This window comes from Topomyia yanbarensis, chromosome 3, assembly GCF_030247195.1.
Source record: "Topomyia yanbarensis strain Yona2022 chromosome 3, ASM3024719v1, whole genome shotgun sequence".
Taxonomy (NCBI): Eukaryota; Metazoa; Arthropoda; class Insecta; order Diptera; family Culicidae; genus Topomyia; species Topomyia yanbarensis.
In genome coordinates, this window is record NC_080672.1 from 120,687,351 (window position 1) to 120,710,728 (window position 23,378).

At 39.8% G+C, this 23,378-nt stretch overlaps 1 protein-coding gene across 1 annotated transcript in view; it reads left to right on the forward strand.

The window, feature by feature from the left end:
• The window catches only part of LOC131687174 (uncharacterized), a gene marked incomplete at its 3' end in the record, with an annotated part of 91,989 nt that overhangs the window by 51,403 nt on the left and 17,208 nt on the right, over positions 1-23,378 (forward strand). Inside the window, exons 11-12 of the mRNA XM_058971227.1 lie at positions 10-175; positions 22,325-22,702. Coding sequence (XP_058827210.1) covers positions 10-175; positions 22,325-22,702 — 544 coding nt within the window. The remainder of the gene's footprint in view (positions 1-9; positions 176-22,324; positions 22,703-23,378) is intronic.

Below are 23,378 nucleotides of genomic sequence, written 5' to 3' on the forward strand. Positions count from 1 at the left end.
CCTATCCAGATTTCTAGTGAACGCCACCCTAGGATCAACTCCGCTGAGTAGTCCACTGGATTCACCGGATATCATGCAGTCGTTGGTACCAATCGGAGACATGGGCACAACTGGTGCCACGATGGCATCGGCTAAAATTCCATCGCTGGACAATGTTCATCTCAAGAATCAACAGGTGTGTTCTAGCGTAGGCCTAGCTTCTTCTTGTAGTAGCGTTTCTTCTCTGTTAAGAACTACCCCACTCAATTCCGCGACAAACACTACGTTAGGAATTAGTGCAAAGAAATACTCCGCTCTTACGACAGCCCGCAGTATCACACTGGACAGCAGAAGCTACCGGTCAACAATCCGTGGTTCTATCTCCGAGATACCCGAACTGACGATGAATAACAGTACAAACAGTGTGTCCAACTATAGCCAATCAACCAGCCAAATTGAGTCGAATGACGTCAACAGCAATTATCTACCAAAAACACTCGACCTGACGGAAATCTCTACCAAACAATATTGTTCAGAACAGTTCCCTAACCAATCGATCTCTACTCGGGATCGCATTGTTAATAGCTATTCAAGGGGTTCTAGGGAGAACATGCGCTCGATTGTGGAATTCAGTTTGAGCTCGGTAGGTCGATCCTTCATCGACAGTGCCGAAGAATCGGAAGACTACCAATCCGTGAGCGGCGAGTATGTGAACACTCCAGACACTCCGCCTCCCAATGTTTCGCCATCGTCGTCTCTCCGAAACTCGGAAACATTTTCCAATGATTTCAAAACTTCCTCGTCACCCAGTGCAGCCGTATCTCCCTTAGAAGATGGCTGCAGCAAATATCTGCTCGCGAGTGGCTACGGAGGTTCCTGGGACCTGCTGGAGCTCGATCTAGACTTTCATCAGGTCAATTGCGATCCTTCGTTCGGAAAGGATGTCACCGAGACGGAATTTATGGGCGATGACGAGGATCCATTCGGAATGTTACCAACTCAACCGACGGCACCGAACCTACTGGACCTATAGTTGTACTTGCAGATCTGTTTCAGCAGCACCGAAATCTGGGCCGGGTACAGTCTGGTCGAGGAAGAGCAAGCTAGTCAAACGTTTGGCAATCACTAGGGAGTAGTTGTGTTGTTTTGTTTGCTGTGTGTTATACTGGTGTTTCGAAAATAGGAAATGCATCGTTTGCTCAACATACAGTCAGCCCGTAGCAGCTGATACATCATACATCTTCACCTAGTTGGATCAACCATTCATTGAAACATTGTAGTTCGGTTGAGCTGAAATGGATCTAGATTTCATACTGGTCTAAACTAGCACTGTTGGCGCCAATCACATATGTCACCAAGCGAGCTTTGCTAGTTCAGACTATATAGTCACAGAGAACGGGCGTCCATGCAGAGCGTTTGAGTTGTATAACAATCAACCTGCTCCTTAACGAGTATTCAATAAAAAATGAGAATTTTTTCAGTCAAAATCAACGAATACAGTATTTTTGGATTAAAAACATAATGTTTATTCTTAAAAAGCACGTCAATAAATATTGGAGAAGGGCCCTTGGTCATCCATACGAAGCAACTTAGTCGCGATGCTCTCACAAGAGCGCTGGACGGCACTGTCGTCCATCTTCCGGATACAATTCCAGATCCTAGTCAACTGCTTCGTATCCTTGGCGCGCCAATGATTTTTATACACTAGGGCACTGAGCGAGCCGAAAATATCGTCAATGAGATGGTACACCCAAAACAATTTCCCAATGCAAAAAAGGCATTACATCCTTTCGTGCATATTCCGAATTAAAATCATGCCTTCTTCGCATTGTAGACCAAGCATAGCTACGGCATTATACCAACACAGCTTGATTCATGATGATATAAAAGATGAAACACGCTACCATATTATCTGTCCGCCTGTAAAAGTATTAGTTGGTTTTGCTTGCTAAGTCTGCCAAAAAGGTTGTGTATTCTATACACGAATACCTCTGTGGTGTTTGTGAGAACTTCTGTCTTCATACACAGCTACGCTTTTTGTCTGCGAACAGCTCAATTCCAACCACACTAAACGAGTCAACAGTTTACGTTCACGAGAGTGTGTGATATACGCGTTGTTATTTTCCCATAGCGAACGATTTTTGCAGTAAAATCATCGCTCTCTCATTCTACGTTTCAGAGAAGAGTGGAAGAAAATGATTTGTGCTCAGATTGATAACTTGATTGATTGATAATGATATAGGTAACTTTCTCCTGCGTATAGTGCGCTTAAATAATCATTAATAATTATTCACATTTACCTATCTACCACAACCTATCTAGTGGCTAGAACTCGCATATCGCTGGTAAATTTAGGGTTGAGAGAACGCCGAAAGCTCAACATAATATCAACATATAATCATCACCCGCACCCCACTAATTTGATGATTCTATAAACTGTTCTCTCCAATATGCAGCATGTGATCAGTAGAAAAGCGAAATGGAAACAGATCCTTGAGCGTGTATTAGTATTTTCAGAGCGCACATGTATCCGAGAGGAGATGTCCTTTACATGTGTATTAGTTCGGAGTCATTTTAATACTAATACTCCGATATCGTTAAATTCACTAATACATTCCCAACTGTGTGTTTGTGTAAGTTTTTGTGATGTAATCGCCATTTAATGCATTTTTGTCCCGGACCAATATCGCTTTCTATGCATTATACCAGTTACAATGCAAAATTCTCATTAGAATCATGCTTATTCGCATGTAGGGGAATTGTGGGAAAAACCGACACTGTGGGTAAAACCGACACCCCACAACTTTTCCTTGAAATCAAATTTTTATTCATTTCATAATGATACATTATTATTAGTACGTTTATGTAGAGCATTTGAAGAAAAATTGGATTTACGTTAGTGGGTCGAATGTCATAAAAATAAACAAAACATACGACAGCAGCGTTCATACTCGTCTGGATGTAAAATTTCGTTGGTAGATTTTAAGGTTTTAACCGAACAAAAGCTTTTCAAATCACCCCAGTTTCAGTACCTATTATTATCAGCCTTTCCTATGATCAACTAGGTGCATTGAAGACGAGTTTGAGAAATTCAATATTTTTAATCGCTTTTATAAAAAAATGTGCACTTTTGGGGTAAAACCGACACCCTATGGTTAGGGTAAAACCGACACGCTGTTAAGATGGTTGTGTATACTTGCGATTCATTTCAAAATACTGGAGATTTTTGTGACACTTTAATTAGCCCATTAAAACACTATAGTATTAGCAGAAACACACAGAAATCCTTTTATGGTGTTATTTCTTGTAAGTCTCTTTAAAAATCAAAAATTGGAATTTTTGCTTTTCTGATTCTATCGAAGCTTTTGCTATTTCTGCAAAATGCTCATCAAAACCGAATTTCTAGTGTTCTCTTGGTTTGTCATAGACGAACTTTATCACAATGAGACAATGATATTATGTAGGGTGATGAGCCTATTTGCGCCATGTTTCTATTATCACCCTACCCATTTAAAGCCGTTGGTTAGAGCAGTGTTTGCCATCTTTGTTCAACGCATTGAGTCAAATGGTAGCGCAACAATAGGGGCACTCGATTCGAGTTTTCATTGTGCTCAAACACAAGAATTTTACTGTTTTCAACGCATTTGTGTTATTATATTGGTTCTTAACAACGAAGCAAAGCGGTTGATGTCAATTTTTACGCATTCCATTGATTGTAAGGCAAAACATTACCGAATTAGTGAGGCACCTTGCTTAGTATGGTGAAAATAGGCTCATCACCCTATACCCCAATAGATCGTTGATGATCAGAGTCCGAAAAATCAAATCTGAAAAAGACAGTTTTACTAAGAAGTGTGTGTGTCACTTATAAGTGAATGAATCCAGTTAGCAGAACGTAGAACGCTTGCAAATCTTCTCTTACGAAATAAAATGACACTGTAGGTTGCAATGATGTGCCCAAGGATTATTTGGAAATACTCATATCAATAAATAATCCTATAGCATAAAATACTCTTATTTATAGTACTACGCTTTCGAACTTTCTTCACCTCACTACATGATGAAGCAATAAAAAGCACATATTTGCATCATACATACTCACACTTTATTAATCACGTATATATCCCATTTTTAATAAAGATAAAGATTTTAATAAAGTGGAGAGAAAATAAATCAAAGGGGATGTCGATCTTACCCCTATAGGGTGTCGGTTTTACCCGCAGTGCTTACAAAAAGTCATTTTGTTTTCCAAGTTTTACAACCAATAATTTTTAATGAAATTAATTTTTCGAAGCGCTGAAAAAATTAAGTCTTTTTTTTTTTATTCAAATCGTTTATTTGATAAGGCACGTTGCGTTAGCTTAAAGGTGCCAATTTTGTTTTGTTTTACATTTTAAATTGCTTAAAACTAGGGGATTACATATTGATTTTTAAAAAATGAAACTAATGCGATTTTATAGCTATCTTATATATCTACACAAGGGGATAATATTGTTTTCGTAAGATTAGGGGGGTCATTTATTTTTTGTGGCAATATGGTTTGACATTTTTATCAGTGAGATTATTGGAGCAAATAATGTTTAATTAAGGGGGACAATTTTTTACGACTAACTTAAAACTAGGAATAACTAGAGGGCATGATTGAATTTTGTAAAGATTCGTAATTATAGTTATTTTTGTGGGTAGTAGAGTTGGGCAATTTCAATGAGATTATATAATATAATAGTTAAAACTAGAAGAGACAAGAAGAGCTAAATGCTTCGTGATGATATTGGGTGGGGGGGGGGGGGGGTAGGGGTGTTACTTCTGGGTATAAGAGTCAGGGGAGGGAGGGTAGACAAAGATGGCAGGGAGAGAAAATTATTTCAGTTTCAGGCATCGTGAGATCAACGGATGGATTACAAACTCGGGTGGCCTTCATCAGGGGAATCATGTACTGGGACGCCGGGTGGTCCTCCTCAAGATGGCAGGGGTTTTTCCAGACGATTTCGTAGTACGGCTCAGATGTGGATCGGCTACATTTCGAGTTAAGCGTGTTATGTTCGTGCCGTAGGTCCCGTGTTTGTTGGCTCATTCGATACAGATGGTTTGATACAGGTGGAAGAGCGTTCTGAGAATGATAAGGAGATAACAAGGGGCAGTTAGACTTGTATATTGATGGTTTTCACAAAGGTGTATATAAGGGACATATAGAGAACATCGCGGCTTGCCAGCACATCTCGAACCGGGACGTTGGTTGGTCTTCCTCGGGCCCGCAGGGTATCCATTAGCCGAGACCTAGCGGAACTGTACTCGGTGCACGCCCAGACAATGTGCTCGATGTCGTGATAGCCGTCGCCACAAGCACAGATACCACTATCCACGAGCCCAATACGCCGGAGATGTGCATCCAGCGTGTAATGGTTTGCCATGAGTTGGGACATCACACGAATGAAGTCACGACCCACAACCATCCCCTTGAACCAAGGTTTCGTCGATACCTTAGGGATTATCGAATGTAGCCACCTTCCCAGCCCTCCACTGCTCCACGAAGTTTGCCAACTTTCGAGGGTTCTCTGATGAGTAATACTGAAAAATTCGCTGAAGCAAATTGGTCTTTCGTAAACGTCTCCTTCTAAGGCACCCACCTTAGCTAAGGAGTCTGCCTTCTCATTGCCCGGAATGGAGCAATGAGAAGGGACCCATACCAAGGTAATCTGGAAAGAGTTGTCAGATAAAGCACTCAGTAGCTCCCGTATTTTCCCCAAAAAATACGAGGAGTGCTTGCCTTGTTTCATCGAGCGAATAGCGTCAATGGAACTGAGGCTATCCGAAACGATGAAGTAATGGTCTGCGGGTAATGTTTCAATGACTCCAAGGGTATACTGAATGGCAGCTAGTTCTGCGGCGTAAACTGAAGCAGGGTCATTGAGTTTGTAGGAGGCGGTGAACTTTTGATTGAAAATACCGAAGCCAGTGGATCCTTCGAGGTTTGATCCGTCAGTATAGAACATCTTAGAACAGTCGACTTCTCGGAATTTATTATAAAAAATGTTTGGAACCACTTGTGGGCGTATGTGGTCCGGAATTCCACTAATCTCGCCTTTCATGGATGTGTCGAAGAAAACAGTAGATTCAGAAGTATTTATGAAATGCACACGGTTGGGATTGTAAGAAGAAGGGTTAATATTCTGCGCCATGTAGTCAAAGTACAGGGACATGAAACGGGTCTGAGAATTGAGCTCAACAAGCCTTTCGAAATTTTCAATCACAACCGGGTTCAAGATATCGCATCGAATGAGCAATCGATATGAGAGTTCCCAAAATCGATTTTTCAACGGGAGAACGCCCGACAGCACTTCGAGACTCATCGTATGGGTCGACTGCATGCACCCTAAGGCGATACGCAAACAACGATACTGAATTCTTTCGAGTTTGATGAAATGTATGTTCGCGGCGGAGCGAAAGCAGAAGCATCCGTATTCCATTACCGACAGTATCGTTGTTTGATACAACCTAATTAGGTCTCCTGGGTGGGCACCCCACCATGTTCCGGTTATTGTACGAAGAAAGTTGATCCTTTGCTGGCATTTCTGTTTCAGATACCGAATATGGCATCCCCAAGTACCTTTCGAGTCGAACCAGACCCCTAGATATTTTACTGTGAAGACCTGAGCGATAGTTTGACCCATTAATAGAAGCTGTAGTTGTGCTGGTTCACGCTTCCTTGAAAATACAACTAGCTCAGTTTTCTCCGTGGAGAATTCGATACCCAGTTTAATAGCCCAAGCAGACAAATTGTCCAGGGTATTCTGTAATGGTCCTTGTAGATCGACAGCTTTGGGTCCCGTAACAGACACCACGCCATCGTCTGCAAGTTGCCTTAACGTGCAGGAATTGTCAAGACATTCATCAATGTCGTTGACATAGAAATTGTATAAAAGGGGGCTTAGACATGAGCCCTGGGGAAGGCCCATGTAGCTAAATCGTGATGTCGATAAGTCACCATGCGAAAAATGCATGTGCTTTTCCGACAACAAGTTTAGTAAAAAGTTGTTTAAAGTCGCTGAAAGACCATGCTGGTGCAGCTTCTCTGAAAGAATGTTGATCGAAACTGAATCAAAAGCCCCCTTAATATCTAGGAACACTGATGCCATCTGCTCTTTGCTAGCATAGGCCATTTGAATTTCAGTTGAGAGCAACGCAAGACAATCGTTCGTCCCTTTGCCTTTGCGAAAGCCAAATTGTGTATCTGACAGTAAGCCATTTGCTTCGACCCAATTGTCGAGGCGGGATAGGATCATTTTCTCGAACAACTTCCGGATACAGGATAGCATTGCGATCGGACGGTACGAATTGTGGTCGGAGGCTGGTTTTCCTGGTTTTTGGATGGCGATGACCTTCACTTGTCTCCAATCGAGTGGGACAATGTTAGCCTCGAGAAACTTATTAAATAAGTTCAACAAGCGTCTCTTGGCAGAGTCAGGCAGATTCTTCAACAAGTTGAATTTGATTCTGTCTGGCCCCGGAGCTTTATTGTTACACGACAAGAGAGCAAGTGAGAACTCCACCATCGAAAAAAGTGTTTCGTTCGCGCTATCGTGAGGAGACGCGGCGCGGTAAATCTTCTGTGCCGGGGCGGAATCCGGACAAACCTTCTTGGCGAAATTGAATATCCAACGGTTTGAATATTCCACGCTCTCATTAGTACTGTTTCGATTTCGCATACGTCGGGCTGTTCCCCAAAGAGTGCTCATCGATGTTTCTCTCGTTAATCCGTCGACGAACCGGCGCCAATAACCGCGTTTTTTGGCTTTCATCAAACTCTTCATTCGCTTGTCTAACGTCGCGTACTGTCGAAAACTAGCGGGTAACCCGTCGTTCCGAAAGGTCTTAAACGCGGCGGCCTTCTCTGCGTACACGTCTGAGCACTCTTTATCCCACCAGGGATTGGGAGAACGTTTTTGTATGTTCGCGCCGGGTACTGGCCTAGTCTGAGCTTGATTCGCGCTGTCGAGAATCAAGCCAGCCAAAAAGCTGTACTCTTCCTCAGGAGGAAGTTCTTGGGTAGATTCGATGTTGTCGGATATCGCGGCAGCATAGCTCTTCCAATCGATATTTCGTGTGAGGTCATACGAAATATTGATTGATTTCAATGGCCTTGAACCGTTATTGATTGAGACTACAATCGGCAGATGGTCGCTGCCGTGGGGATCAGGAATTACCTTCCACGTGCAATTTAACCGCAGCGATGTTGAGCAAAGGGACAAATCTAAGGCGCTCGGGTGCGCTGGAGGAGCAGGAATCCGTGTCATTTCACCCGTGTTTAAAATTGTCAAATTGAAGTTATCGCAAAGATCCTGAATTAAGGAAGACCGGTTATCATCATAGAGGCAACCCCATGCTGTACCGTGAGAGTTAAAGTCTCCTAAAACTAGTCGCGGTGCTGGCAGAGATTCTAAGATATCTTGTAGCCGTCGGTGCCCAACCGCGGTGTTGGGGGGAATATATATGGAAGCTATGCAAAGGCTTTTGCCTTTGGTTGTTACTTGACAAGCGACAACTTCAATACCTGTTATCGAGTGAAGGTTAATTCTGTAGAAGGAATAGCACTTTTTGATCCCCAAAAGCACTCCTCCATAGGGGGTGTCTCGATCCAGGCGAATAATATTAAAGTCGTGGAAGTTGAGATCTATGTCGGAAGTTAACCAAGTTTCACATAATGCAAATGCATCACAACTCAAATTATTTATTAAAATTTTGAAGGAATCGATTTTCGGGATGATACTTCTGCAATTCCACTGTAGAACAGTGATCAAATCCGTGACCTCGTTCGATGAGTTAGCCATCGAAGGATACAATCGCTGAGAGGAGGGGCCATTTAGCAGTCAACTGCTTCAAAAATGTTCTCACTGTAGGGAGAAAAGCTAACATAAGACTTTTAATAGGATCAGTAATATTGAAAGTTTTTATTATCCAGTCCACTATGTCCGAGAGTTTTATAATTCCAGTGCTGTGATTACTCTCGAACTGAAACAAAGGAACACTTGGGATTTTTGATGTTCCTGGAAGTGCTGGGAACTCCTTCTCTGAGCTTAATCCTCCGAGACCAGGAGCTAATTGCTTCGGTTTGGTTGCAACACTTCCAATAGATGTGACTTTCGGAGCCCCCTCAAGGGACACCTTCTGGCCTTTACAAGGAACTTTACGAGAGGAAGTGTTCCTCCTCTTCCTATAAATTCTAGGCACCCTAGTAGATGTTCCCTCTTGTGGGTTACCAGCCTCGCCCTCGTCAGGAGGCAAGTGAGTATAGATGTTTGCTGAGGATGGTGGCGTAGCATTCTTTAACATTTCTGCGAAAGAATGTTTGGATCGTCCCGCAAGGGAACGTTTCAGTTTATCCCCGCGTAGTTTGTACGCGGGACATGCCGAGATATCATGCAGACTCTCCGCACAGTAAGGACACTTTTCGGCTTGCTTACTGCACGAATCATACAGATGATTCTCCCCGCATTTTCCACAGCGGGCCTTATTACTACAATGGGTGGCTGTGTGACCCAATTGTTTACACTTTGTGCAATTCATGACCCGCGGCACAAACAGACGCACAGGCAGACGAACCTTGTGCAAGAGGACGAAATTTGGCAAAGCGGTACCAGCGAAGGTCACCCGATAAGAGTTTGATTGGGGGTACGTTTTTGAACCATCCCCCGCAACTACTACTGAGTGCAAACGTTTGCACTCAAGTATTTTAACTGGCTGAAGTAAGCGGTCTCTGAATCGGCCAACCCCGTACTTCAGCAGATCCTCGCACGTCAAACTCTCATCGGTTACGACGCCTTCGGATTGTACTCTTACAGCCGGAATATACACGTTATAATCCCGCGTAAAGTGCTCACAGCAAGCAATATCGTTTGCCTGCTTTGAGTTGGCTAGCAACACCCTTATCTTGTCCGAGCGGACCTTTGAAATTTCGGTCACAGCCGAGAACCGTTCCGTCAGGTCTCTAGAAATCTGAAGAAGATTCAGTGATTTAGTCTTGGGCCGAAAGAAGACCATAAATGGACCAGTTGAGAGTTCTGGATAGCATTTGGGCCGGGGGGGAGCCTTAGAAGTTGAACCCGATTCAACTTCCATCTGACCATCCGGAGAGGGAACCATAGAAAACGTCAACGCACGGGGTCAGCGCCCGCGCAGACGGAAGAAAGCAATAAATGTGTTACAAAAGACAAAAACCACTTAGCTTTAAACTGGTGTCCAACGACGAACCGATCCAGCTTATACAGCTGGCTATTGTTTAATCCTCACACGCGAACAAAAGACTGAGGACCGAACCGAACTGGCAAAATAACCTTGAATGCGGATTAAAACTATTCTTTATCGCCTCACACAGCACTACGGACTAGAAAAAACAACCTCTGACTCGATGGAGAGCTCTAAAACGAATGAAAATTAAGTCTTGTTAAGAATGTTCTGAAGAAAAATAGTGCATAAAAATTATAATTTTATTGGTTTTGCGGCAACTTAGATAAAGTGTTAAGCTTAAGGTGTCGGTTTTAACCATAATTCCCCTAATTCATACGGTTCGCGTTTTGGGTGTACTGGGTGTTTTGGGTGTGTTGGTCGGGTTCCTTTCTTTCGGCACGTATGGTATCTTTTTCTGCTCAAGATACTCCAGCGTCTTCTTGATGTAATGAGAAGACGCCTTGTCCGGCCAGAAGATGTACTTCCCATCCGCATGATGCTTTTTAAAAAACGCAGAAGAATTTTCTCAAGACACTTCTCCCAGTACACTTGTTGATAGATGGCCAGACCGCACGGCTTGAACCACGGCTTTGAAATCCCTCTGTCCGATATGGCGATGTTCAGCATTTTTTTCAAATTTATGCTTAAACTTATATTTTACTTCCGAGGGGGGTGGCCGACTTGTCGCTGGAATAGTAGATGTTATTTCCTGGAATGTGGGTGTTCGAGAGCGGAAAGTAACTTTCGTCGTCCAGCACGAACGACGTCCCGCGGTAGTTCTTCGTCATCCACTGGCACTGCGATTTAACCATCGCTATCTGCTCGTCCGTGTTCTCAGGGACCGAGTCTTCTTCCGACAGATGATGTCCTCCACCTTGAGGGTTCCGTGAACCAAGGTATGGGAGCAGTGATATTTTCGGCCGGCGTCACGCAAACTCGCTCCGTCCTTGTTGACGAACAACTTTTTTAACACATCCTTCTTCTTCTTCTTCATATTCTTTGCCATTATCTTTGCCGGACGGCCGCTACCGAATTTCCGCTCCACGTTCAGGGATGCCAAGATCGGGTATACTACACACGGGCATGTTTTCGTCTCGAAAGTGGTCTAGCGAAAACTTTTTGCCACGATGACCATGCGTTTCGTAAAACCGTACAACACACTCGCGGAGTGCTTTCTGTTTCGACGCCATCTTCGATCGAACTGACAACACCCGAGCGAAAAAAACATGCTACTCATTACTAGGGAGTGCAGAGGGCAATTCTCTTGGCGAGAAAAAAAATGTTCGCTCTTTATTTTAATTACAGAAAGGTATTGAAATCAATCTCATTTTTTATTTAATACCCGTTAAATGTAGTTTGTAGTTGTAGGTACCTTTAGTTTGTGTAGGTATAGCGTCGAAAACGTTTTATAGAGCTTTCATTAAAAATTTACCCAAGTGTTTTATACTTTTTTTTAAATTTCGAATATAGAGGTTTTAAGGGGTTATATATGTTGAGATGCGGGAAAAAGGGAAAAGTTTGAATTTTTGTAAAGGTATGTAGCCATATTTTTATGAAATACTTGTTATACGTCTAGCGTAGTACAATGTTCAATTTGTAAAATCCACTTGAGAACATGAAAAATATCAATAATTGTCGAAGTTATAGCAATTTCCGCAAAACACGTTTGCCGTGACTGCGATTCCAGACCAACAGCTCAAATGAAAGCAACTAAAAAAAATTCATTAGTATATACACCTGTGGTGTCCTTGAACGATTAATTAAAAAAAATTCTTCTTTTTGGAAACGGGGACGATTTTTCCAAAAAAAACACTATTTTCACCTGAAAAAAATTATCAAAAAATTCATAACATTAATATAAAAATTTTAACGAAAAAATGAAATCATTCAAGGACACGGCAGTTAAATTACGAACAAGCCAAAAAAAAGTATTGAAATCGGTTGAAAACTTTTTCGCTAATCGTAGTCACCGCGAAGACGTTTTTGGGAAAATGTGATTTCGAAATAATCGCGTTTAATGTTTCAAGTGCCACGCTTCCGTAAGGGAGCAAAATGAAAAACGCTATAATTTTGCGTCTACTGCTCCGATCTCTATAAAAAATTTTGATAACATTCTTAAGAATCTGAACTTTAGGATAGAAGGATAATTTTTTTTGATTTTTTGGCCGACCTCAACATATATAACCTTAACCTTAAGGTCATTCTCCTCGTCGGGTTCGAAAAATCTCTTATGAAAAATTTCTAACCCTATGTACGGGGTCGGGACTCGAACCCAGGTGCGCTGCGTAGAAGGCAACCGATTTACCAACTACGCTATGCCCACCCCCAGTGTTTTATACTGATTTGTTAGAAGATGAATGCCTGTTCTTTGTGATGTAGTAGTAAGTTGTAAACATAAAAACCCAATTTGATCCTTTTCTATAAGAGATTTGTGTGTGCCACAATAGATCTAACCGGTATGTTTCACCTAAATTTTTTCTCGTTCCCTCTATTTCTTAAGACGATTCCATATGAATGAACATGATCTGTCCATCCTTTATTTTTTTCTTTAACTGGAAAAATCTTCTTTTTTTTATTCAATTCGTTTATTTGATAAGGCAGGTTTGCGTTAGCTTAAAGGTGCCAATTTTGTTTTGTTTTACATTTTAAATTAAGAAAAGATCTACTGATCATCTATAGTGTAGTTAAAGGATGACTCGATCTTGGGTTATTAATAACAGATTTAACAGACCAGATTTAATTGGCAGCCGTTTATTTTCATCATCATTTCAATTGAAGATCGCATCATGAGCAAAGCAATATCAAGTTCTGAGAGCCATTAGCAAATATGTTCTTTTTGACATTGAAAATGTCTTACTGGACTATCTAGGGCTACGCGTCATTCTGAAATCTAAAATCAATTGGTGTTACGATTTTGCATCGTTCTTTTAAACGCTCATAGCTCTGTCTATTATTGATGGATTTCTATCGTTTTACCATCAAACATTTCGGAAACTCAATAAATTATAATTTATTGCCGTATCCATATTGTTCAAATAGCTAACTGTTGAAAAACACGTGAAAAGGACAAGATCTTTGAAAAAGTGAAAATGTCCATTCTGTATACCGTACCAGAGAGGAATTCAATATAGAACACCGAAGCGACTCAATCAAACGATGTAAAGCTATAAATATAAGTCATCTTCCCTTTTGGCAGCAGCGTTGCTAATGCTCCAGATTTATTTGTGATTTTCCAGATCTTTCGCAACTGAGCATACATCCGATTAAGACATTTTGCCAGATTTTTTGAATTTTGTCAGATTTTTGCAGATAATCCGAATTCTACGTTTCACTACAGGATAACATTTCTGAACTTCGATTTGACTCTCTGAGAATGTCTGAGAACGTTTGCGAATTCCAACTGTGAGCGCACCAGTGAACAATATAACGCTTTGAAGCACAAAGGATCCCGGAATTCGTTGGATATTTTGAACATAAATCCTGGTAGACGATTAGCTCGATGATCGCTGAGAAGTGATGGGTGTACGATAGCCTTTCATATAGGATGACGCCTAAATCTTTTACATAACCAACGCGTTGCAGCTGAGTTCCAGCGATGTTGTAGTTGAAAATAAACATGTCCCTCGTTCGATTAAAACTGATAACAAAGCATTTAGCAACACTACGAACCATCATGTTTCTTATACACCAACTGTAAAAGGAATCAACGAGATTCTGTAGCTCACGGCAATCGGCTTCTTTCCATATAACTAGAAATATTTTCAAGTCGTCGGCGAAGAACAGTTTTCATCCACGCATTAAGACGAAAACCACATCATTCACGAACAGTGAAAACAGTAGCGGACCAAGCGTACTACCTTGAGGAGCTCCAGAATGGTTATATAAAACCTGTAGCGAATCAATTAGGAATTTCATTTTTTCGTAACTTAAAATTAGAATTAAATTTTTTTATTGTTGTTTTTATTTGTTTCACCGTTAGCGGTTAATACTAATAAGATACCAATAAAAAAAATCCCAAACGGCAATCAATACATTCAAATCCTCTCTGTGCCGCACTAATGTGGAATATGACATTCTTCACGTTTGATAAATTCATATACAAACGCTTCGGATATTCTTCTTCTTTCTTTCCACTCTCAGGTTATTGCGCATCATGCAAAGTGAATATAATGTGGAAAAGATGTGATTCGTTTTTTACAACGCGAGACACGACACGTCTTCGTATCGGCTCACATTCGGTCAGCAATACAGCCAGTCGAAAAACCGACTGGAAATAGTGGTGGGGTGTTTCGTTGATTGTGTTGAAATCTCTTTTCTATCCGGACGTCAACAGCAAGATAGGGAAACACAAAATATGAACAGTCCTTCCCGTCATCTACGGGAAGCAAGACCTTTGGTTTGGACCCACAAACAAGGGTTCTTGGCTGGATCTAGATACCAAGTCTGGGCTAGGTCCGGGCATGGAAAGGGGATGAGTTTGATGCCCTTCGGACTCGGGTTTTGGCCTTAATCGAAGCCATCGAAGGTACAAAGCATCGATTCGATTTTTAAAATTTTTGTGCAATCCAACCCATCCGGACAAAAATCCGGAATTTCGGCCAGTTTCTACTTGTATTTGGGCAGAAACTAGGCGGAATTCCAACAGAAACCAGCCACTATTCCGACTAGTTTAGCTCGGTAGTAATACACAAACAGGAATCGACCCATTAATTCCTCATACAAACAGGGCTGTCAACTTCGGCCCTCTTCGTATGCGGGATTAAAAAATATTTGATTGTGTCATGCACATACATGGACAGCAACCGAAGTTCGAATAGAATGTTACTCAAAAGCTATCGAAACATACCTGTCGGATTAGGGTCATTCACATCTTTTTCGGCTTAGAAAAATCACCATGTGCTGGGATGGGAATCGAATCAAGCAACGCTGCATATAAAGCAGTCGTTTTTAGTAGATTGTTTAGTTCTGTGCACGTTTTTGAAAGCACGCTGGAATTCCTTTTTCGTCGAGAAAAATTCTTTCGGCATCGCTCAATAACGCCATTTTTTTTCCAGAGACGTCACCTTCCTTGTCCTTTGCGTTGGTTTGTTCTATTCGAATTTTCACGGTTTTAGTGTTATGGTTGTGTATTCGTCTCCTTTACGAAAGTTTCCTTTATCCAGTTCCATCATAGCTGGAATGTTGTAAAGATATCGTTTAAAGATTAGGTTAATGAAGAATGTTCAAACAGGCACACTTAGACGAGAATGACGACATTAGGGGTAGGACCACCATGCTTATGGACGACGACAATATCAATGGATCACCAAGCTAAATTGAGTGTATGTACACTTCAGATAAGAGGTGTCAAGTAACCGAAATATATAAAAGAGCAACAATTTTTAAGCTGATAATTCTTACACACCTCGTAGAACACAAACTGGTGAGTTCATTCCTTAATTCCAACACGTATACGAAAAACTGCATAGAATTGAGTTCTTTCGACTCTATTTTGCAGATATTATTCATTAACCCCTTATAAGGCCCAGAGTTTGGAGCTATTAATGCATGTTATATTAATAGAAACACGCTTCTTTCACTTAGTTTAGAATATATTTACATTTATTTTGTAATAAAAACTGTTTTGACGATATACTTGCTATCGCACGTTAGAAAGTCTTTGTAATGTTTGAGAGATTGGTACAAATATAACGACAAAACAAGTTGGAAATTCAGAAAGAAATTAAGTTGAAAAATGAGAACGCAAATTACAGACGTTCATTTATTAATTTTACTTTTTTCTTTGCAATTTTTACCATTTTACCATAACAAGTTAGTGGTGTCTGCACCTCATGGCAGTGCGCAGGGCTTGGAAATCGAATTATGCCATAAGCGGTAATCTTGAGCCTTCGCGATTGTTAGCACTAATTTGATAACAAGTGCTACGGGCATGAAATGTAGTAACCTGGGTGGTGGGTGCTCTGCGGGAACACTCAAAACATTTTTATCAGAAAAAACTCCGAAGAAAAAGATCCAATAAGTCTCAAGATAATAGAGGAGGAAGAGTCTCAGTTTCCATTAGATCACCAATTCATGTGAACAAGTATCGTGCTGATTTCACATACAATTTATTCGTAAGCAAGTGCTTCTCTAACTTGTACGCAAGTTTGTATCCCGGTTCATTTCCTATAGGAAATGCTTACCTGCACAGCTACTTTCTTCAGCCAAGACGTTCTAAAGGTCAAAGGGGTTCGGTAGGTTCACGTTTTCGATCCGGATTTTGTCACTACGTAGCGCTAGTGTACATGTAAAGTTGTGCATTTTATTTGTTTCGTCTCGTTTCCCGAACGGCGCATATAGTTCGTGTCGTGTGCAAAAGCAAATGGCCGAGTGGATCATAGTCATTTTTATTCGGTACATTATTACCAAGTGGCGCTAGTGCACATGTGTAATTAGGAAATACAAACATTTTGAACCAAGTGTTATTGACTACTGTCGTCGGGCGCTACTTTACGGCAAAATTAGAATAATATATTTAGGCTTTTAGTTCATATTCAAAAATATTTGACGAAAGCGAAACATAGCTTTATTCGTTGGTTCACCACGAATATAAATATTAGATAAATTCCAATTTGAGTAGATGAATAGTGCGAAAATATAAAAAGTAGCATCAAAACGCAGGCACAAGGATGCAAAATGCCTACCTTTTTTGCGGCTGTAATTTTTCTGCCTACATTCTCATTTCTTTTTCGACGCTGCTGTCGTTCGCTAGTGCAGGATGCCCAGCGCTGTACGGCAGTCTGTAAGCAAAGCAGTAACATGACAAAAAATACTGCCCCAGTACAGCGACCAGACGCGAGCGGTACAGCTTCTCTTTCCTTATTTTACACTTTTTAATATTTTTTATCTATTCAATATTTTTAATCACAAACGACGACAATGAATGCGGTTCGTTTACGCCACGACCGGCATCAACGCTTTCGTGTGCGGGCCTCTCACTTTGACTATGCAGAGAAAAGTGTACAAAGCGAGAGAACAAACTTTACTACGCCACACTCTCACCGAGCAGTCGGAGTACAGCGGCAAAACAAAAATGTATTCTACTGCTGTACGGGAAATTGTACTCGGTTTGGCTACCGTTCTGGCAAGAGCTGTAGTGATGCGTCGCTGTAGCGGGCTGTACGGCTTGTGCAAATGTAAATATACCGAAAAAAAATGTAGATTACCGGTACCGTTGGCATCCCAGCGCAGGCGTATAGAAAATATTTCACTCGGAGAACCAACAAGCGCTGATTGCCTGCATCATGCGATCATGGGAGAATTTCCACTGGTAGAAAAGCTCTGCAGTTTAGGCGAACAATCTCATGGTTAAAGCCTAAGAGAAGAGAAGACAACCGCGTAGCTAATTTGATCCAGTCCTAACCTCAATATTGAACCAGCTTCTGATTGGTCATTTTGCAGGTCATGAGCGTTCATTATATTTACGAGCGGGATAGAAAACAGTGCTGCTGAATCTATTCTGGCTACGTTTCATACACATCAACCATCCATGAAAATTTAATAAAAGTCCTGAATGACGTGTATTGTTGAGAGAGAAATAAATAAAAAATTTATTTAATTTTTAAATGCAGCTAGCATTGTAAATTCTTGGTTGAGGTGCGATCTTTGAGGTAAAATTATTTTCAGCAGTTGTGAAAAGCATACAAAAGGTATCTGGTAACAATGAACGCTTGTTGTCTTTAGATTTACGGCAGGGCCTAGTCGAGAAAATTAAGAAGAGTAAGAAGTCTGTTGTCGTCTCTTCTCTTAGGTTAAAGCCTTCAACAAAAAACACTCCGGGAAATGGGAATTTCTAGATAAAAATGCGAAAAGGGCATACCGCAAATGAGAGTCTCTATTTGTTTACTTTCTCTTCCATCAATTAGCATATACCCCAATAATAAATCAAGCAGTTTACATGATTTGGCAAAAAAACAAGCCTCCGAATAGTTTTTAGTTTTTTAGATCTCTCGCTTAACCGTGAGTTTCCATAAGTTATTTCACTGCCTTTGAAGGTACATATGTAAAACATCAAACAGTTTCAAATTCAAGGTTGCTCGATCGTAGTTGGAGTGTAATGTTAAAAATCCTATTTTTGACGTAAAGAAGTGGCGTTTGGGGGACAACTCCCAAGCAATATTTTATACATAGAAAAATAAAATATGTTCGTCAAAAATGTGCCTAAGGTTTTACATAGAATTCTTTTAGTTCCTTTTGGAAATGTTATTTTTTAAGAAAATTTCTTAAGTTGCTTTTAGTGCTACTGGTATGTCCGTTGAGCAGGCTAGGTTCACCACCGGGGTATCGGGCAGAAATTCCGCCGCCGTGGAAATCTCAGTCGCAGTAAGGTGAATTCATCACCAGGGACTATGTGAGTAGATTGCGATAAATCTCGCAGCTAAATGGATCACGAAAATCGGAGCTATGTGGCTCATGGAATCGGGAGCATATCGATCTCATTGTGACATAGGACAGCAACTCTTGTAGCTGTCGAAAACAAAAACAAAGTGCGACGTTGCAATTATTGCAGAGCCGTGTAAATTAGGCAACATTTTAGGTTCAGTCCGACTTTTGTTCGAAGATCCGCCACTGTGGAACGTGCTGGTGCTGGTGTCTACTGTCGTGAAATAAGATTAGAACAGTCTCACTTGCTAGGCAGATACCATACTGAATTGAGAGCAGATATCTTCGTGATTATGTGTGGGGTGTCCTTCGACAGAGCTTGTCCGTCAAAGTTATAAACTTCTGCCCTGATGAATAGATTTCTACTTCCTCCCCTTTCTCCTCCATCCGAATGAGAAGACACGGCAAGACACAAATTTCATTTCGAAAAGAACATAAGATACAAACATCAGCCACATCCATAGAGATGCATATTATACATCACACCTCAATGCAATATAACTGTTGCATCTCTCCTTGTTTTTGAAGATTCATAATGATTTATACAGAAATAAACGACGCTGCGACATATATCTAGAAAAAAATTCACAAGCAATGGCCTATCGTACAATCGGTCTATGACCGATACGTCATTACGAAGCAAATATACTCTGAAATATTGATATGAAGTCAATTTGGCTTAAAACTTTTTTTTTCTTACGTTGACTTGGGGAAAACCACCGCGTTCTCTCTCTCTCTCTCTCTCTCTCTCTCTCTTATTTGTCTTAAAATACCTCTAACTTTAAAAGTATACTTTGTATTTTAAATGTTTTAGTTCCATTCGAAAGGTGAGAAAATTTCGAATTGAGTGATGCCCTCACATGTTTCAGCTAATGAGTTTAAGTAGTCTTTTCAAAGTAATTTATTGAAAATTAAACAATTTCAAACGATTTTTCGTTCATTTCTTGAAAATCCTAATAGTTAACCTCATCATTTTAATAATTCAGATTGTTAGTCTTGATGAGCTGCTTAATTTGTTCTTTGACATGATACACTTACCTTTTCTTATTTTCATGATTTTGGGTTATTCAACTTGGATATTTTTATCTCATTTTCACTAGTACCAGCTCTAATTGAAAAATTACGGCACTTATTGTACTTTTTTTCTTTTTATTCGAAAGCCAGGAAAATTTTACTGTGAAAAATGTATTAATACCTTTCAGTTAAATGAATTTAGTATTCTTTTAAAAGTAAATTAGTTTAAAGTTAGTGCTATTATTATCATTTTCGTTAATTTTCTTAAAATAGTAAATAATAAACATCACCATTATTATCATGGAAATAATGCATCACAGCAAGTTCTACAGTTCTTTCTTTGACTCCATTCAATTATCTCTTTTGGTTTCGACGCAAAATCGTTTTTATCACATCGCTTCATATGCAAAAATAACGATTTCGAACCCACTACATTTGTGGCGAGCTCATGCTGTGTTAACTATTAAATAGCAGCAAAATGAAAAGAGATATAGACAAAGTGTCTAATAAAAAGTTATAGAGAACATTAAGGGGCATCAAATGAACAATATTAACGATAAATTTTGTTGATTAATAATTAGAATAATTAAAAAACTCCAAAAAACACAAATTTTGAGTTATTTCGTTAGTAAAAAATCATTTAGTACGCTTAACTAAAAGATATTTATACATACACTGATAGGACATTTTCTCAGCTTTCCAATGAAATCTTGTAAATAACGATATAAAGCATATTTTTAGATTAGAGTCTTTTAAGCACTTGCAAGTCGGTTACAGCAAAAGTATAGTAATGAAATTACAAAGAAATGAGAAGAGATAGAAATATGACAATGAACAAATTATGAATCGTCCTAAAACCCAACTTTTGGATAATGGATATTGCTCTAATCATTCTTCATTATTTCGAGAAAATTAGCAAAAACCTCCTCAAAAACACTAACTTTTAACTACTTTACAGCTAAAAGGTAATTAAAACTAATTACTTAAAAGATATGAGAACACCATTCAATAGGAAATTTTCTCACCTTTCGAATGGAACTGAAATATTTAAAATACAAAGTATACTTTTAAAGTTAAAGGTATTTTAAGACAAATAAGTTTTTTACACAAAAAGTTCAATAACTCTGTAACGGTTGAGATTTGATGGTATGTGTAGAACAATTTTTTTCTCCAAATATGACAGTCTATCATCCCCCGAGAGATTCTTAACCATGAACCAAACACCCTGTATAATAGAAAGAAATTTTGAAAGAGTAAATTTTAACCGCAGCATTTACCGAACGCCAAATAATTTTAATTTCTTTTTCTTTAACCAAAAATTGAAAAAAAAATAGTTTGTTAAAGCACCGAAGAAATGATATCTTATTGAGACTAATATTCTGCACATGAATTGTAATTTTAATAGCTTGATGATATTTTAGAAGAATGATTATGCTTAAGGTATCGAACCTACCCCCAGTCACCCTCAATCGTTTGCAATGCTATGAATCCTATTCTCATCGAATAACCTCGTGCGCCATATGACCAAAGATTGGGGCACCAAATTTAGAACGAAAGTCTGATTTAGAATGTTACAGAATCGAGAAGAGTCAACGAATTGTAAGATATTAAGCAATTATTATAAAAATGCGAATAATTTCGTAAATCTTAGATACCTACGTGAATTAATGTTGTGAAAGCTTTGATTAAAACGTTGAACCGAAGTGAAATTAAAGATAAATGAACAATGATCAAATCATTTTACTGGGAAACTGGCAACAATATTGAGATAGCACTAAAGAAAAATAACAGTTAAACATAGTATTAAGCAATTCATACTTGTACTTAGATACGCGTAACTTACAACAAAAAAAAAGTAAACAATGTCAAATCTGCTCAGATCTAGCCGTCTATTGAGAATAGAATTTAATGTAACATTCATCCAAATACATACTGTGTGCAATAAAACAAGGCGAACATATTTTCCTAAACTTATAAATGTCGTGGTTAGCTTTTTCAATTGAGACGAATTTTTTTCGACATCCTAGATAGTGGAAGCAAATGGAATTTAGGGCATAGATCGTCACGTGTCATTCATTGGTAGCTATCAGGGATAAGCTGTTGCCCACAGTGGAATTGACGATGAAAACCAAAGAATATAAAATAAACCTGAATGTGCAACATCTTCCGTTCAAATTAGAAACTAAGGATGCCAAATCAAGCATGCAAACTGCAAACCCAGACAATTTCGAGCCACCACCCGTAGATTCTAAGTACTGAAGCGTGAAAATAAATTTATTTTACCTAAAAATTAAACGCTTGTTGGTTTTATTGCTATGGCGAAATAGAAAAAAGATGGACAGCTTACCTTTGCCGTTGATCAGCGACTCTCCAGGCTACTATGTTTTCGGACTTACGATGTTATTAGTTAGGATTTTTGTAGTTTAGGAGGCTTTTGCTGGTAATACCGACAAGCGTTCAATTTTTTGGTTCTCTCTAATCACTCCAATCACAAATGCTAACGTCGAAATAGGCGTGATAGCAGCTGAACTTAGCTATTTTCAGATTCCGGGTCGTACCAATGAGGCAGATTTCGAATCTTTAGTGTTGTAGTGACGTAGTCGTAGACTTAGCGTGTTTGCTCTATTTTGTTCTCTATCTCTGTTTCTCTTTCTCTCTACGTCTCTTTCACGCTTCCCCTACACAGTCGCGGTCGAGTAAAGTCCCGAAGCAGGTCGAAGAAATGATCGATGAGAAGTGTAGGAGCATGAACAAGACCGGTGTCCCCAAGGGAAGTGCGTTACATTTGGCCCAGTGGATGAAGGGTCAGTTGGACAAGCAGGTCGTCGAATCGGATCCAATCGATTCCGATCCGGAGCAGACGATCGAAGAGTGGTCCATCGAACAGGTTGCGAATCGTTCCAAGGAGCTGAAGTTGCTCGATACGGATGGGAATCTCTGCCAGACGGTCAATGGGCTAGGGTCCAGCGGGAAACTGCTGGATGCGCAACTGGAGGATGGATCGACGTTCGAGGGGGATGATGACAACAGGAGCGTGTCGAAAAGTACTACGTCAGACAGTCAGGTAGGTCTATATGATGATATAATCGCGTGTATATTTTTGTATTTATTCTGTTAGATAATATTTAGTAGTTTACATTACGTAGCACAAATGGTGACATCTCATATCTATTTATGCGCAAGTATACGGGGGATACTAGCGAAAAATTGTTCCCAAGTCTGAGAGATAACCCTTTTGCAAATGAGTGGTTGAGACCGTGTATAAAAGGTGGAGCTAGTGTTATAGTAGAATTGGCGGATCGATATTTTTTGTAGGAATTTAGTCTGTGGGTATAACGCTCCCATAAGCTGCTATTGATTTTTTGTCAATCAGACTTCCGGTTCCAGAGTTACGGGTCCACTGTGATCCAGAATACAAATGTAGCAGGAATTTTACTAAAACTAAACAAGTTAGCCTTATTAAGTCTTTGGAAAAGTTTTCGTAGTTTATGAACCCCCTCTTTTTGTTAAAACAACAGTTAGGGTGGTTCTAATTTTATCAAGATAAAAAAATTCACTTTTTAATCATTCTAGCTAGAGCCAAACGACTTTGTAGCAGCGAAGTTGTAGAACGACAAATTTTGGAAAAGTTTGCTGAAGACATGTAAGCTTCATCTGTCATACTTTTTATTTTACAATAAATTTAAAGTCGGAGCTTAGGGTGTTTCTTAGAAATTCAGCTTTATTCAAATAACTTTTGC